Source organism: Lissotriton helveticus, chromosome 3_1 (genome assembly GCF_964261635.1).
Source record: "Lissotriton helveticus chromosome 3_1, aLisHel1.1, whole genome shotgun sequence".
In the NCBI taxonomy this organism is placed as follows: Eukaryota; Metazoa; Chordata; class Amphibia; order Caudata; family Salamandridae; genus Lissotriton; species Lissotriton helveticus.
Window position 1 is genome coordinate 1,939,864,100 of NC_136061.1, and position 16,577 is coordinate 1,939,880,676.

The following is a 16,577-nucleotide window of genomic DNA, read 5'->3' on the forward strand; positions in this document are numbered from 1 at the left end:
ATGCACATGGAACGTACATGGATTCCAAGAAATGGAGTTGGACCATGAAACACAATTCTTTTTTTCCAACCAAGACATAATTCTGATGCAGGAGACTTGGAAATTAGCACCAAGTGTAATACCAGGCTTTAAGACCCACCACATCCCGGCAGAAAGACACTCAAATTTTGGGCACCCCCGGGTGGTCTATCAACTCACATCTCTCAAAAATTCAACTGGTTATCAGAAACACTGGATGTAGGCCTCAACTGGGTACAAGTGACCAGAATCACAGAATCCACATTAGCTGGGCCCAAACAGTGGCAAATCATAATCCTCAATGTCTATATCCACCCGGATCGGAAGTTACAAAAAGAAAAACAAATGTGCCTGATGGCGCTGATTAAAATGTTGCAAAAAACCTACCTAGGATTTCCACTACTAATCTCAGGGGACTTCAACTGTGATCTTATCGGTAAACATAGGGCAAAAGGAAGCATGCGACAGCCCAATGAAGGCCTCAGGTTAGCCTTCGATCCAAAAGTCCTGGGTCTGACGATTTTAAACGGCAATACGATGGGGGATAGGCCGGCAGGTATTACGTACCTGAGTGGAAGGGTCCACTCAACAATAGACTATACAATAGTAAGTGACGACTTAATTCCAGACATTGAGACCTTCAAAATCGTCCAACGGCCAGAAAGCGACCACTTCCCCCAAATAACTTCTCTAAACACCGCGCCCAACATGGCACCGAAAATATCAAGTCTGCTCCACCAAGCCACTAAATTCAATTTAAAGAAATTAAAATGGCGAGGTGAAATGCTGGAAAAGATCCAGCTCGCCGCAACTGCTCGAAAATCCGAGTTAGGGCTGCAAAAAAAGGAGGATCTGGTAAAAAATTGGGAGCTATTGGCCCTGGACCTTCTTTACAAATTTCCAGCAACTTCAGGTGTACCAAGTAAGTCTACCCTTAAAAAGGAGCCCTGGTTTTCCAATGAATTGAGAACAAAAAAAAGGAGGGTAGCAAATGCGGTCCGACTTTTAGCTCGGCAAAAAAAACTGGGGTTACAAACCAACAAAGGGGATTTGACAGAAGCCAGAAGCGCCTATAGGAAGTCTCTAAACATCGCAAAATCTGCCTACAATGAGAAGCTATGGTATAGATTGCTAAGTGCAGGAAAACACCCCAATAGTCGAGAATTTTGGGGCATCATTAACGACCTAAATAAAGGACAAAAACTCTACCAGGAAGCAGGAGTAGGAGCCGACTCTTGGTCTCAACACGTGCAATCCCTTTACAGTACAACAGCAGGCCTCCCAAACAACACACGGGCAATAAATACAGTAGAGAATGGCCAGTTGGGAATTTACAACACTGGTACAGTAGGACCGGTGATAAAGGATTGCTCAAAAGAGGAGATGACAGTCCCAGAATTAACAACTAGAGGGGAACTCTGTAAAATCATCTCAAGGCTAAAGGCTGAAGGAGCACCAGGCCCAAATGGTCTGCCCAACGCCATCTTTAAACATGACCCGGAAATCTGGGCAGAAATCCTAACGCCACTGTTTAACCAAATCTACCATGACACACAGGTACCTGCATCATGGAAGGGAAACGTGATACATCCAATATTTAAACAGGGCGACCATGGCAACCCAACAAATTACAGACTCATATCGCTGATAGACGTTGAAGCTAAGCTCTACGCCTCTTGCATTCTCCTAAAGCTACAAGACTGGATCGAAGAATCTCACAGAATCCCCTGGTTCCAGACAGGATTTAGGCGGAACATGGGGACAATTACCAACTTAACTTGCCTGTCATTATTAATGGATAGAACAGCAGCAAAGGGCGCACGATTATATGCCTGTTTTGTTGACATCAAATCTGCCTTCGACAGAGTTAACCGAGAGCGTCTATGGGGTAAATTGCAGCTTTGGGGGACGCCATCAAAATTAATACAGGCAATAAAAGTTTTGCATGAAGATACATGGGCAAAGGTTAAATTGGGAAATGGAGCTTACACAACAAGGAACATACCAACCTACCAGGGCCTAAAACAAGGCTGTGTTTTAGCGCCCACCCTTTTTAACCTTTTCCTTTCTGATCTCGCAACTGTGCTGGATACAGATGAACTGCACCCTCCTTCATTGGCAAACCGGCGAATTCCCTGTCTGCAATACGCCTATGACATAGTCCTGCTGAGCAAAACCCCAGTTGGTCTACAAAGAGCTTTAAACATCTTATCAGTGTACTTAAGACAAGAAGGTCTGGACTTAAACAAAGAAAAAACCAAAGTGGTCCGTTTAGTAGACCCAAAAAATCTTAGTTACACATGGACGTTCAACGGGACGAAGGTGAACGAACAAGGTTCGTATAAATACCTCGGAGTAACAATATCCCAGGGAGCAAAAGAAACGGAGCATATAACTTCAATACGCGCAAAAGCCCAAAGTCTAATCTTTGCTTATCGGTTGCTAAAAACAAAAATTAATTGCCCGAACTACAATCACCTCTTGAAGGTCATGTCGGCACAAATCTTACCATCACTGTCTTATGGTCTCGTCACCTGGTGTGGCAAGGAAATAGACCTACTAAATGAGCTCCAAACCAAAATCTATAAAGCAGTTTTTAATCTTCCAAAGAGTGCTTCAGCCCCGCAAGTAAGGCTGGAATTCGGACTGCAAAACCAGAAATATAGGAGCATGAGCGGCTTCATAAAACTGTGTCACAAGTTAAGATCTGCAGATCCGGATTCAATGGATTGGTTAAACTGGGAAGCCATAAAAAATCAAGGAGTGAAGGGAACCCCGTGCTCTTGGGGAAAACATTTGAAAAGCTGCGTAACAGAGCTGGGGCTGGAAGGAGCATGGGAGTCTGTGACGGATAAAGCGACCATAAGTAGATTAGCCAACAAGGCAGCAAGGATGAAATCTTTCCAAGATGACAAAGCGTTACTTCTCAAGCGGCGACATGGTTGGACCATAATTAACTCCTTCAAAGCTGGACGACCGCATGTATACTTAACCTCTCACTTCAATGTGCACTTAAAAGGAGCCTTTACAGCCTATAGGACGGGTATGCACATTTCGAAGGACTTAGTACCATCCTGGAAAGGTAACCACCAGACCGAGAGTTGTAGACTTTGTAGTTACAAAACAGAATCACTAGCTCACTTTTTGTGTGTCTGCCCGGCTCTCCTGGTACTACGTCGTCGATTACTAAAACAGATCTGCAATGATTTAAAAATTCGCACCTGCAGGCAAGCGGTAACTTGTTGGCTGGGAGGGAGCTCAATTATTTTGGCATGCCGGGGAACAAAATTCGTGGAAGAAGTGAAAAAACGCCTGAGTCTTGTGGAACAAGGACAGGGTGAAAGAAGCGGGTTAACTAACACTGCCTTGATCCCAATGACTGGTAATCCTTGCAGAAACATGTAATAACATTTTGACCTCCTAACGCCGGTGGGAGTTTCCCCGGAAGAAACCCTTTTTATAATTATGTTATATCTTTTTAACAAACGAAGAGTCTAATCTTTTATTAAGCACTTTTGTATTATAATACTAACATGTGGAAATTGTAATGATTTTAATTAATTATGCAATAAACCTTTTTGACTTTGACTTTGACTGTTTGAAATATGGCCGTAAAAGACTGATCACGTTGAAATATGTGCAACAATTCTTCTAGTGTTATCTCTCTGAAAGCAACTACACTAAATTACACTGAGTAACAATAATGACAAAGCCTATTTGTGAGTGTTAGACTGTCTTGAAGTGTCTATCTTTGTTCGAGTCACGCTTTTTATCACCACTGGTTGAAAGTTTTTACATTAAATCATTATCGTAGTACTGTTACCATGCCTATGAACCTCTGATCTCCAGTCTTATATTATGGCTTTAGGTTTAATGGTCTATATCTGAACCCTTGTCAAATGTTTTCCGAAGCAATGCTCCAGAACACGGCCCAGAAATAGGCTTTCAAGACCCTCAGGTACTAAAGACTTTGTCAATGTGCCAACCCGAGACAGAAAGTCAATTGGGCCACACCCATCCCGCAACTCATTGAGCAGTAAATATATTTTTTACATCTTTAACCCTTTTAACTGTTGCTCAACAAAAATGCATTACATATGATGCCTGTTGACTGGGACATAAATATTATAGCACAGTTGCCCAAGCACATACTAGTTTGTAGTTGTACACTGACATACATGCAAATCGGAACTTGTTGGGCAATTGCTTTAATGCAGTCCTCCACTACGCTCGCCTTCTGGTGCAGAACACCATTTTGTCATTCCAGGGGTTTGTGTTGATGCATAGCAACCGTGTTGGTCCCCAGGTATACAACATGGCTGCATTCAGTCATCTTGGTTCAAACTGGCTTACGTGCGTGTCTTGCCCCTTGCTATTGGGGAATCTATAAAAAGGGTGCCAAAAATCTATGGGCTTGATGGAGTGGCCTGCAATATTGCACTATGTTTCATTTTATGTCATTGCATTATTGCATTCCATTATTGCATTTACTTTGTATGTATTATCACGTTCTGATAATACTCCTTTCCTTCTGTTTCTTTACTTCTTATTCTTCTATTGTCTTTTGTTGTGAAGAAAGAGGATATGTTGTAATGGTTAATTCCTCTCTTCTTTCTTTACATCAATACTCTCTCTTCAGTTCAGTCTGCATAGCTGGAGAATGCTGTATGATGTCATGGAATGTTGGTGTGTGGACTGGTGGAAAGAGTGTCAGTTGAGGACGAGAGGCTGAGCAAAGGGAGACTGCTCCTGGTGGGGCTATACTTCAATCTTATTTACCATCTTACCTTCTTCTTCTACATCTACAATTGAAACCTAATAAAGGAACTACTTGTAACTTACCACCTGGTCTACAACTTGGATTATTTACTTAGAACACTCACCAATTTATATGAATATGCCGTTATTAAATAGTTAGCCCTGTTTGTTGATATCTTTCTGTCTGAGCTGCTGACCTGCTTCAGTTTCCGTAGCGAAAGGGAATCCTGGATTGCTGTACAATGGCATGCCAGGATAATCTAATCATGATACTGCAATGTATTTGGTCAGAGGTTTCAAAGATCTTGCTGTGCAAGCCACTGAGATAATATCCTTTTCATTTGGTAAGCAGCTATTGCTGTGTATTGAAATAATATCCAGTCGGGCATATTGAAATAATATTAAACCAGTAATGCAATATAGGCACGATGACCAATTTTAGGTCTCTCCTTGGCAGCACTTGCACTGTCTCTTCGAGACATATTGTATTCGGAATATGGTCTTTAAGTTCCTCTCAGTGCTTCTGGATGGTTGTTGGTTGTCCTGCTTTTTGGAAATTCCATTATTGTGGTTGGTCAATAGTGTCCATGTGTCCGCCTTTTGGTGCTTGGTACCCTCCCATAGGACATCACCGATTATTTCTTTTGGTTGGCCTTCTCTGGCTATCTGTTGTTTCCTCACTCACAGACGCACTCCCACACTCCCATTATTGCTGCCATTTTTCCTGGTTTTCAGCGCACAACTTGTTTTTCTATTTATTGACTTTTGTGGCAATAGCAGCACTCTGCTCTTAAGCTTTAAACATTTAAAGCTAAAGCGCGGCGCACCGCCATTGCTACAAAAGTCAATAAATAGAAAAACAAAGGATGCCACATTTCTTTTCCATTTATTGACTTTTATAGCAATTGCGGCACACCGTGCTTTACTTTTAACCCCTTGCCTGCTATGCTGCCCGTCCCCCGTGCTGAGCCTTTTTTGGCTTTTTGGGGTAGCTTAGGTACCCTTAACTTTTTGTCATCGCCAAATTTGCATCCTTTTCTTTCAACATCCTAGGAATTCTAAAGGTACCCAGGTTATGTGGATTCCACTGGAGGAGACCGATAAGTTAGCCAAAATACAGCTACATTTGGGTTTTTTGGGGGGGGGGGGGGGGGGGGGGGGGGGGGGAATGGGAAAAGGTGCTGCAGAAGAAAGCATCTGGATTTTTTCCTGCAAATGGTACCAACAAATGGTTTGTGGTGCTATAATCACAATTTTCTCAGCTTTCAGGAACAGGCAGACTTTTGTCAGAAAAACAACATTTTCCACTCAATATCACTATTTTGTGCTCTCAACTCCCTTCCAGTTAGGCGTAGAAATGGGTATGATACCAATAACGGATCTCGGAAAGCTATACATTTCTAAAAAGTAGACAACATTCTGAATTCGGGAAGAGGTCATTATGTAGATCCATCAAGGGTTTCCTATAGAAGGTAACAGTTGAAATAAAAATATTGAAATTAAAAAACATTAATTTGTATTGCAGATGTTTGAAAGCAATATACTGTTACGTCCACTGGAACCTACTGGTTTTAGGTATATATGGGACTTCTAGGTTTGCCAAGAACCAGAGGTACCCAGAGCTAATAACTGAGCCCGCCTTGCAATAGTTTTTCATAGTGTACCGGGTATACTGCAATTTGTTTAGTAAAATATAAAGATTGAAAAGTTGATATCAAGAAAACCTATGTATTTCGGAAATGCGAAAAGTATAAGTGGTTATTTGCATATCTCCCAATTTGTGGGTACCCATACTGCAATGAAATTAGAGACATTTTTCAAAATGACTTCTTTTTTTATATACTGTCTTTGGAAAGCAGAAATGCATATAAAGTCAATTGGTAATAACACTTGTTCTATTGTTGGGTGTTCCCCTAAGTCTCCGATAAAAAATAAACCTCACTTGGGTGTCCAATGCAGTCAGCTTAAAAATATATATTTTTTAAAATGTAGTGCTTAGATCTTACTGTGCTATCCCGTCATTCTCAACCTTTTGTGGGCCTTCCCAGTCACAGGCCCTTGGCCCATCTACACAAGTGAGGTATCATTTTACTCTGGAGACCAAGGAGAATGTTGGGTGGTAGCAAATTTGTGTTGGCGCAGTGATCTCACACATAAATGTCAGGAAAAAGGGATTTTAGTTAGCTAGAGTTGAGGTTTGTAGAGGGTTCTTGGTAGGCAAATGTTGGGGATCCACGTAAGCCACACCTCGTTGGACTCCCCCAGGTGTCTAGTTTTTAGACATGTCCGAGTATGGTAGGTTTCTCTAGATGGCCGCTGAACCTGGGATAAAAAACGCAGATGACCCCCCCTGCAAAACCAGGTCGTTTTGTGATGGATAATATTGATGTCTCCACAACACATTTTAGACTGTGCGGGAGACCTGGGGGGAACGCTGGATGGTAGGAAATTTGTGTTGATCCCGCAACTTTCTCACACAGAAATGTGAGGAAATATATATATATATATATATATATATATATTTTTACAGCTAAATTTGAGATTTGCAGGGGATTCTGGGTAGGAAAACATTGGGAGATCCACATATGCCACGTATGCCACACCTCCCTGGACTCCCCAGCTGTCTGGTTTTCAGAAATGTCTGGGTTTGGTAGGTTTCCTGTTGTAAATTGTTTATTTATTTACTTTTTCTCTGTAACGGAAGAAGATTTGTTGTATATTGGTTCTTCATGTAACATGGCTGACAATGGTCATTAGCCCTTCCTTTGTGTTCTTACCTCCTCAGCCTCTCAGAATACCTGTGAGTGTTCTAACTTGTACCGGAGTTTTCTACTCTTGTGAGTTGATGGTCTGGGCAGCTGGTGAGGTGTGCGCTCAGCTGTGTCTACAATAAAGCTTACAACAATTTGGCGATGATTTGGCTGACCGAACCAGAGAGGAAGTCATCACAGCTTCGAGCAACACCTCGCACCAAGAACCTATGGCGGTCCACCCATCTGCTGCCAGTAACGTGAGCAACAGAAACAAGAAGAAACGAGCGAAAACTAGAAAAAACGAAGGAAAAGAAAAGAAGAAGCAAATACCTCACACGTCACTCGCTCCAACCGTGAGTCAATTGCTGGTCTGTGTGTGTCCCTCCCTGAATGCGTCATCTAAAGTGATTACCACAAGACTGTCTATTTATTCTTCATTAATACTGAGCCTGAGCAAAGATCGGATCCCGTTATTTGGCAGTAATTATTAACATTGTGAAATGAGTTGGTCGGGGGCATAAATCGGACCCCAGTCTTATTTGATGGTGTTGATCGGGGGCAAAGATCGGGCCTTAGTGTTAACTGTTAATGAGCACAAAACGAGAAGAAAACTCTTCTAAACTGTGAGTCAATCTCATTGTGTTGTTCGAGAGAAAATAACGACTTAGTCTTAACTGATAATGAACACAAAATGAGAAGAAAAAGAAATGACATACGAGGCACTCGTGACGTCACTCTTGTAAACCGTGAGTCAGTTACTGAGTGCGCGCGCTTCCTCTTGCATGCGCGATCTCTGCATGTCCAAAGCGTTGCCAGGCAACAGTGACACGTGCTTCCTTCTACTTGCGCGACCTCTGCATCATCAGAACATTGCCAAGCAATGGCGTCAATACTGCAGCATAATTAAAAGGGGCATTTCTTCCATGATTCGGCATCAACGTCGTGTCCTCGCAGCCATAAACATCACGACGCTGCATGGAGCAGCCATCTTTGATTTCTTCATGCATCGCAGCGCTTTACCTGCGCTTCACGCTTAACATCGCTCATGGTGATGCGCACACCACTTTAATCTCTTGATCAAGCACACATCCCAGTGTGAGTTCAGCTTTATCGTCTTCACAAATCTGCCTTCCAATTTAGGGTGTTTCTTTCGGTGATTTTTATCAGTGCTTGTGTTTTGTTTGATATGCCTCCCTCCATTTTTGTATATGGTTAACCCAGGCATACACAGTTTACACAACCAGGTATTGACAATAAAGTTAATTGGAAGTTCAAGATTGCTGCATGGGATCGACAGTAACTCAGAGAGATACGTAGCTAATTCTTAGAACAGTTTTCTTCCTTCCGTCGTCTGCCAACTACATTAATTCTAAAGTCAATAGTGTTAATAATAAGCTGATGATTTCCTGGAATATTGATGAGTGAATTTCGGCAGTCGGTCTCAGTGCCAACAAACCAGAATGGCGACAGAGAGTTAGGAAAGGGGCAGAGAATCCAGAACAGGAGCTAGAGTCCAGAGTGAGCACAATACTGGGACAGGGATTCTAGTAACCAGTGTGAGCCCAGAACCGGGACAGCGATGATACGGCCACAGAAGTAACAAAAGAAGACAATTTAAATACAGTAGACGTAAAGAAAGTGTTAGTATCACAAAAGTAAAAGAAAGATACAAACACAAGAAGAAGAAAAAAAGAAGCTGGCAGCTCACAACGGGGAAGGTTCCAGAACCAGGAGGGGACAAAGGTCCCAGAACCGGTACAGAGAGGGAGCAAAGGTCACAGAAACAGCAATGGACAAAGGTTCCAGAGCCCACTATGGGGACAAAGGTCCCAGAACCAGGAGGGGACAAAAGTCCCAGAATCAGTGCAGAGGGGGAGCAAAGGTTCCAGAAGCGGCATTGGGCTAAGGTCCAGAACCATGTTGGCGAGCCAGGACAGAGAGCCCACTATGGGGACAGAGGTCCCAGAACCAGGAGGGGACAAAGGTCTCAGAACCAGTATCAAGATGGGCAAAGGTCCCAGAACCACGATGGAGAACCACAACAGAGGGTCCACAATGGGGACAAAGTTTCCAGAACCGGGACAGATAGTCCAAAACTAGGACAGGGAGTCCAAACTCTAAGAAAGAAAACCAAAGCCTGGGCAGGGAGCCCCGAATGGGGACAAAGGTCCTGCAACTAGAACTGGGTCAGAGAGCCAACTGAATTAATACTAAGAGCCCAAAAGAAAAACAAGGGAAAAATGGGCCACAGAGTTCACAACCAACAGAGAACAAAAAAGAGGCTCAGAACTGGAGAAAGAGGCCCAGAAACGGAGAAAGAAGCCCAGAAACGGAGAAAGAAGCCCAGAACCGGAGAAAGATCATCAGAACCGGGACACCTATTCCAGAACAAGGACAGAGAAAGAACTGGCTTTATTAATTTCTTTGGGCACATTAAATCCTGATATTTGTAATCTAATACATGGAGGTATCTGTTGAGATGTTAATCTTCAACTTGGAGCGTAAAGCTGTGGTGGACAGAAACAGATTGAAGAAAGTGAACTGTCTCTTTCTGTTTTTGCTGGACAAGGACAGATTTGAGAAAGTGGAGTGTATCTTCCTGTTTTTATCAGTCTAAGGGGAGTAGGTGGTGGTGATGCCTGTCAGTTTTGTTGGTGATGCCTCATCTCACCATTCACCCTTGACCCCTCAACGCTCCTTTGCCTTCACGAACTAAAATAATTCACAACATCGTAGACCGCTTACCTGTCTTTATTATTATTGTTGTTGTCTTCCATACATTAAGCTTCATTTTTGTGATTTGTTTATTTATTTCCTTTTTCTCTGTAAAGGAGGAAGATGTGTTGTATATTGGTTCTTCATGTAACATGGCTGACAGTGGTCATTAGCCCTTCCTTTGTGTTCTTACCTCCTCAGCCTCTCAGAATACATGTGAGTGTTCTAACTTGTACTGGAGTGTTCTACTCTTGTCAGTTGATGGTCTGGTCAGATGGCGAGGTGTGCGCTCAGCTGTGTCTACAATAAAGCTACTTATAACTTAACTAGAAGTGTCCTGAGATCTACATACAACATTTCCCTTGATGGCTGCCGAACCTTGGACCAAAAATGCTGGTTGACCCCCTTGAAAACCAGGTTGTTTTGTAATAGTTCATTTTGATGACTCCACAATATGTTTTGGACTCTTTCTTGTTGCAAGTATTTGGCCCATACAAGTGAGACAGCATTTTTATTGTGAGATCTGGGAGAACACTGGGTGGGTGGAAATTTGTGTTTTTTTCTGATTCTGGAAGATTATGGCACAGTAATGCAAGGAAAATGTGTGATTTTAGTCCCATTTTGAGGTTTGCATGGCATTGTGGGTAAGAGAACATGTTGGGATCCATGAGAAAAACACTACTGTGTACCCCCCTGGGTGTTTAGTTTACGAAAATATCTAGAGGTGGTAGATTTTCCCTAGAGACAATGTCCACCCTGGCAGAGAAAGACAAAAAAGACAAATATTGCTGCACAGCCATTTATTCCTCAAGTACACACACATACTGGTTGGATTTGGTATTAGGGTGAGTGGTGGTTCAATATATGACATTTTATTAATAAGAGATTTCACAAAAATGAAATACACTGTTAATAATTGAAAGTTCAAAACACTGAACCAGTGCCTCACAGCTCGTGAGCTGTAAAGCTGTGTCGAGGCTCCAACCGCTTTACAGACCATTCACACACCTTTCATACGTGATATACACAAGACCATTCACACCGACAGCCATGGAACAAAAACATTACAAGGTTCACAAAAAGAGACCATGTACACCCTGGCAGGGAAAGACAGAAAAGGCAATTATTGCTGCACAACCATCTATTCCTCAAGTACACAGACATACTGGTTGTATTTGGCACGAGTGAGTTTGAGTGATGATTCAATATATAACATTTTATTAATAAGCGATTTCACAAAAATGGAATGCACTATTAATAATTGAAAGTTCATAACCCTGAGCCAGTGACTCACAGTTTGTGAGCTGAAAAGCTGCATCAAGGCCCAAGCCGCTTTACAGGCCATTTTCATACGTGACACACACAAAACCATTCACACTGCCAGCCGCGGGCCCAGCACATTACAACACTCATATCAGCAGACAGCGCCATTCCAGTGCCAATTACTTTCATACGTCCACATGCCTGACACAGCAACTACACCGGCTGACTAAGTGTACAGACTGACCTTTGGCTACCAGTGTGTTGTGACCAGCAGCAAGTCACTACTCACACGCTGCCAGCCAGGCGCCAGTCAACGTGCATCGCCAACCAGGCGCTGGTCCACGTGCACCACCAGTTCAAGCGCCAGTCCACGCACCCTGCCAGTCTAGCACTAGTCCAGGCACATAGCCATCACATTTTGGTTTTTGTACAAAAGAAGAAAACCCAAACCAATTGTAAGTAAGTACAACACTGCTAACACAAAAGTTCTTAATAAATACTTTGCACTAATATCAAACTTGAAACTGAACCAAAAATATAAAACAATACAGACCAGGCAGTTTGGTTTTACACTCTATGATGCTCCCAAGATTGATTTTGCGTGTGGTACATTCTAAAACAAGTAGGCACACAGCGCAGTTTTAGAAGTACACTCGCGGCAGTACATACGAGTCTCATTCGGCACAACTCTTTGCATACACACTCTTCATCTACTGGGAAAGTCTTTTTTGGGCGTGGGAGGAATGTGATCAGTGAAGTGGTGATCTTTCAATCTAGCCACATCCTCCACCACTCCAACTCAAGCAATACTTGCCTGTTCCACTACAACAAGGCTGCCTATCACAGACTCCTGAAAATTAACTAATGTCATCCTTGACTCTGGAGAACAATCCTTAAATACAACAAAAGCATTAAAGGTTGCTAAATTAAAAAGATGGATAGGCAACTTATACTAAATGTGAGCCTCACGAAGAGCAATGTTCGGTTCCGACCTCTGATCTACTCTATCAGTACCACCCATGTGACTATTACAGTCTAAAATGCACACAGGTTTGCGCACTTCAGCAACCTGAACCCAAACAGTCATTCTGTGAAGTACTTTCATCATGGATGGTAGTCGGCATGTACACTTCTCTCCTGTCTGCAAACTGCACAACTAGAAGTTCATCACTATACACAGCACTGCACGGTCCCCTCAAGTTTATTTTGGGTTACCTTTTACGGTTAGAACAGGTTGTTCCACAAACAGTGTCCACTTTGACCAATACCGTGAACAGTTGCACACCAGTGTCGGAGTTATCTACATATAAATGGTGATCTTTGTTAAAAGGTCCTCTATCAAGTCCCCACACAATTTTTCTCACTCACTCCGACAGTGGACGTACAACCGAGGCTTTCAATTCTAGAATCCCTACCGGTGTACATCCTGAAATTAGAGACATATCCAGTCCTACTCTCACACCACATAAACATCTTCATTTCAACACATGCTCTCTAAGCTCGGAATGTACTGCCTAAAAACCAAGCGGCCCTTAAACAAGACCAAAGACTCAACCACAGGTATTTCTTTCCCTGTAGCATAGATTTCTGAAAAACGATCTACAAAGTGATTAACAACAGGCAGAATCTTAAAAACATGGTCACAATCAACAAAATGCAGCATCCCCAGCAGAAGCAAATACCAATCACGATTGCAGGAAATATAGCCATTGTCATCAAGGGACTAGTAGACCAATATGAAGACATTGACTGTTACCTTATCACGGCCATCAAAAAAGTAAATCCAATAACTTTTTTAACTCATCCAGATTCTTGGGAGTCCACCGGGTAGCCCTAGAGCGTTGCTTAAGTCTGGCACTGTTGTCCCTCCAATACCGTTCAGCATACAGTCTGCTCAACAATCTCATCCAAAAATATATAGTCCATAAACAACTGAATGAAATTTATAGACAAAAAGTTTTCAGTATCCACTCCACACCCTGCAACACCAGTAAAGGCAGGCAACGCCAGCTGCACCATGTCGGGGGCAGCACAGAGGTCATCTCTTCTAATGAGAAGCCTTGCAGCCCCAGGCTGCAATCCAGATGCCTCTCTGCTGCGCTATCGGCACATCAATGTCCTCCTCTAAAACAGGCAGTTCATCTGCATTGAGAGTAGCTTCATCATCGGATGAGTCCTCTCAGACAGAAAATTAATTGCCAGAATCTCCCATTCCCTCCTCTGCCTTAGATGCAGAGTCAGTCACTGAACCATGGTTCTCCTGCTGAGCGGTCATCCTGCGGCTAACCATAATCCTTACTAAGAAAAGTAACTTCACAAATAAGTCAACAAGAACCACCACTGTGTACAATAAGTCATAAACAAAGTTTGGCTTGATCACAAAGCTCTATATACTAAAAAATAATACCACTCACTTGTCAGAGACAGCTAGACTCACCAGCGCCTACTCTGCACAGACACAGCAAATAACAACGATATCCCACTAGAAAGAAAAAACTATGACTTCCTGAGGAGGGATCGCATGGTTGCTTTGCACAGGCAGCGGGTAGTCGTAACGGCGGTTTATGTGCCATCCTGCACAGCTAAGTGTGTGCTGCGGTCACATTTTTAAATCAAATTTTAGCAACAAAAAAAAGGCTTTAGTGTCTCAGAGTTGTTCAGAAGTGGCGAGGACACCTGGATGCATAAGTGTTAATTAGACAATGCCCTTCCGTTTAGTAGCGTAGCAAAGGTACCACGGGCCCAATTACAAGCAAAGAATATGCGCCCACTAACGCTGCTTGGCTAGTTAAGGAAAACAATATTTTTTATGGAGTAGGCCCTGGTTTCACGGCAACTGCTGCACTAAGGGTAGTTATACCCATGCCTTCAAATTGGGCATCTGGAGCATATATTTTTTTCAAAACTGTATTAAAAAAGCAATAACGCAGGCGCTAGCACACATGTGCCCCATTTAAGGTGCTCATTGCCCATGTCACTGTTAAATCCAGCACAGGGACATTGTGCTTTGAAAAATACAGTGGCATAGCAGGGGTGCCAAGGGCCCTAATGTGCACACGGTAAACGGTCTCCCTGCCCCTAGTTTATAGTAAAACGCATCAATAGGGGTGAACCGGGCCACGGGGGCACTGCACCCACTGCAGCAAAGATATTTACACCCCTGGAATAATGAGAATTCGTTAAAAAGACAAAAACTAAACAGGGACCGCTTAGACGCGAATATTAACCCCCCTTTGCAGTCAGGCACGCAGTGGTGAAATGAAAATGTCTCCGCTGCGCCCAAAGACCATACCACAGTATCTGACATCACAATGCAACACACCTGACGACATAATGTGCATCAGAATGGTGACCCTGCGTGAAGGGCCGCGCAATTCAATGGCCGGTGACAGTGTATATTGTTGCATGTGATCAAGTTCAGTCTTCATTCAGCACACGTCCGCTATAGTGATCAGCCACTATTTCTATAACGCACACACCAAAGGCTATGCATATATGACTGAGGTTACAAGAGAACTTTCGTCCCACGTCTGCGGTAGAGCAATGCTAATCAGTACTATAGTGGGAGCACATGTAATCCGTTTCATTTCCACATAGTTAAAATGCTCGCCTTTAGACAAGAAAGTTCAGTACAGTAGGGCTGTGCTGCACTGCGATTTCCCACACGCAATTGGCTGTCTGACGAGAGGTAAAGGCCATCTACCACACATTTTGCAAAGTATGGGGCAAGAAAGAAAACAAACAATGGCCGCGCCGTGAAAGTGACACGTCCGCGCTGCGAAACTGAAACAACAAGCATTTACGGTTTCGCCGTTGTAAAAGTTAGAGCTATTGGCATTGTAAATGACAATTTTTTTATTTATGTGCTGGTTTTGAAAACAGATAAATAAATGGCATTGCCATTTACAATGCCAATAGCTTAATCTCTCGCAAACAGTAACAAGCACTGATAATTTGGTGGCACAGGGCCTGTTAAAATTTACTCGATGAATAGATTTATTGGGGAAAGCGTTTGTTTTTTGGTTTTATCTGGCTTTCTATGCAACTCGCCACTTCCATGTGGGCGTGTAATATTAAGGGCCACACAGCTCTTCCTACCACAGTTAAGTTGACTAAATCAAATCAAATCATTTATTTGTTTCGAAGGTTAAAAACCATCATAAAAAATACATAATCATCATAATGCATAATCACAAAAAGGAACATTCTGAGCAACATGACAATTGTTAAAAAGAGGACAGAGAAAAAGACATCCAATTAAAAAAAGAAGGATTTTTGTGACAGATAAAAACCTGTAAGCAAATGTAATGCAGGACCCCATATACTATTTCAGATACCTCCCTAACCCACCAATTCATCATCCCCTTGTATTTCTCAGTTTAAAAGCAATTTTAAGGAAACTTATAACAGCAAATAGGGTTCGCGTTTCAGTGGCTCTTTGCAGGAACAATAAGGCAGATTTAGCATGGATAATATTTGAGTCCTTCAAAACACCCACCAAAAACCTTTGGCGCGGTGTTTTATAAAAAGGACACAATAAAACAAGGTGAAGGGTGTCCTGCGGAGACCTATTGTCGCAGCCGCAGGCACCCTTCTGCTCAATTGTTTGAGTAAAGCCTGATGGGTAAGCTAAAATATGGTGCAACAAATTGAGCCTAAAACGAGTCATTAAAAACCTCTCGTGCTGACTGTACATTAAAAAGAGGTACGGTTCCATGCCAGCTTGATTAGAGACAAGGGAGTGGGCAACTGCCGAGGATTTAATTAAATCCAACTCCCTCCTCCTGCCATTAAATTTATCCAACAGTAGGCTTTGTACAGAATGTCTACAGTATATATCCACCCTGGTGGGGTCCAAGAATAGCATTTGTTCATCAATATCCCCCAGAGTATCTTTGACGTATTTCAGCCATGGGATTTGAAGGTATTTCTCTCTCAGCAAGCAATCCTGGATAATCTGTCTGGATAGTTCTGCCTTGGGATTTGTCCAAATTTTGAGCCAGGCCATTATAGGTCTCAGTCTAATAGTATCAACAATATATGTGGTTCCCAGCTCTTCGTGAGTGATTG

General features: G+C 42.7%; 1 protein-coding gene across 3 annotated transcripts in view; it reads left to right on the forward strand.

The window, feature by feature from the left end:
• ANP32A (acidic nuclear phosphoprotein 32 family member A) overlaps positions 1–16,577 on the forward strand; it is a 109,858-nt gene that overhangs the window by 43,925 nt on the left and 49,356 nt on the right. The window contains exon 1 of one of the 3 annotated variants that reach the window (XM_078683008.1): positions 7,721–7,882. The exons of the other annotated variants lie outside the window; for them this stretch is intronic. Coding sequence (XP_078539134.1) covers positions 7,757–7,882 — 126 coding nt within the window. The 5' untranslated portion in view covers positions 7,721–7,756. Of the gene's footprint in view, positions 1–7,720; positions 7,883–16,577 lie in introns of those variants that run through there. 3 annotated transcript variants of the gene reach the window in all.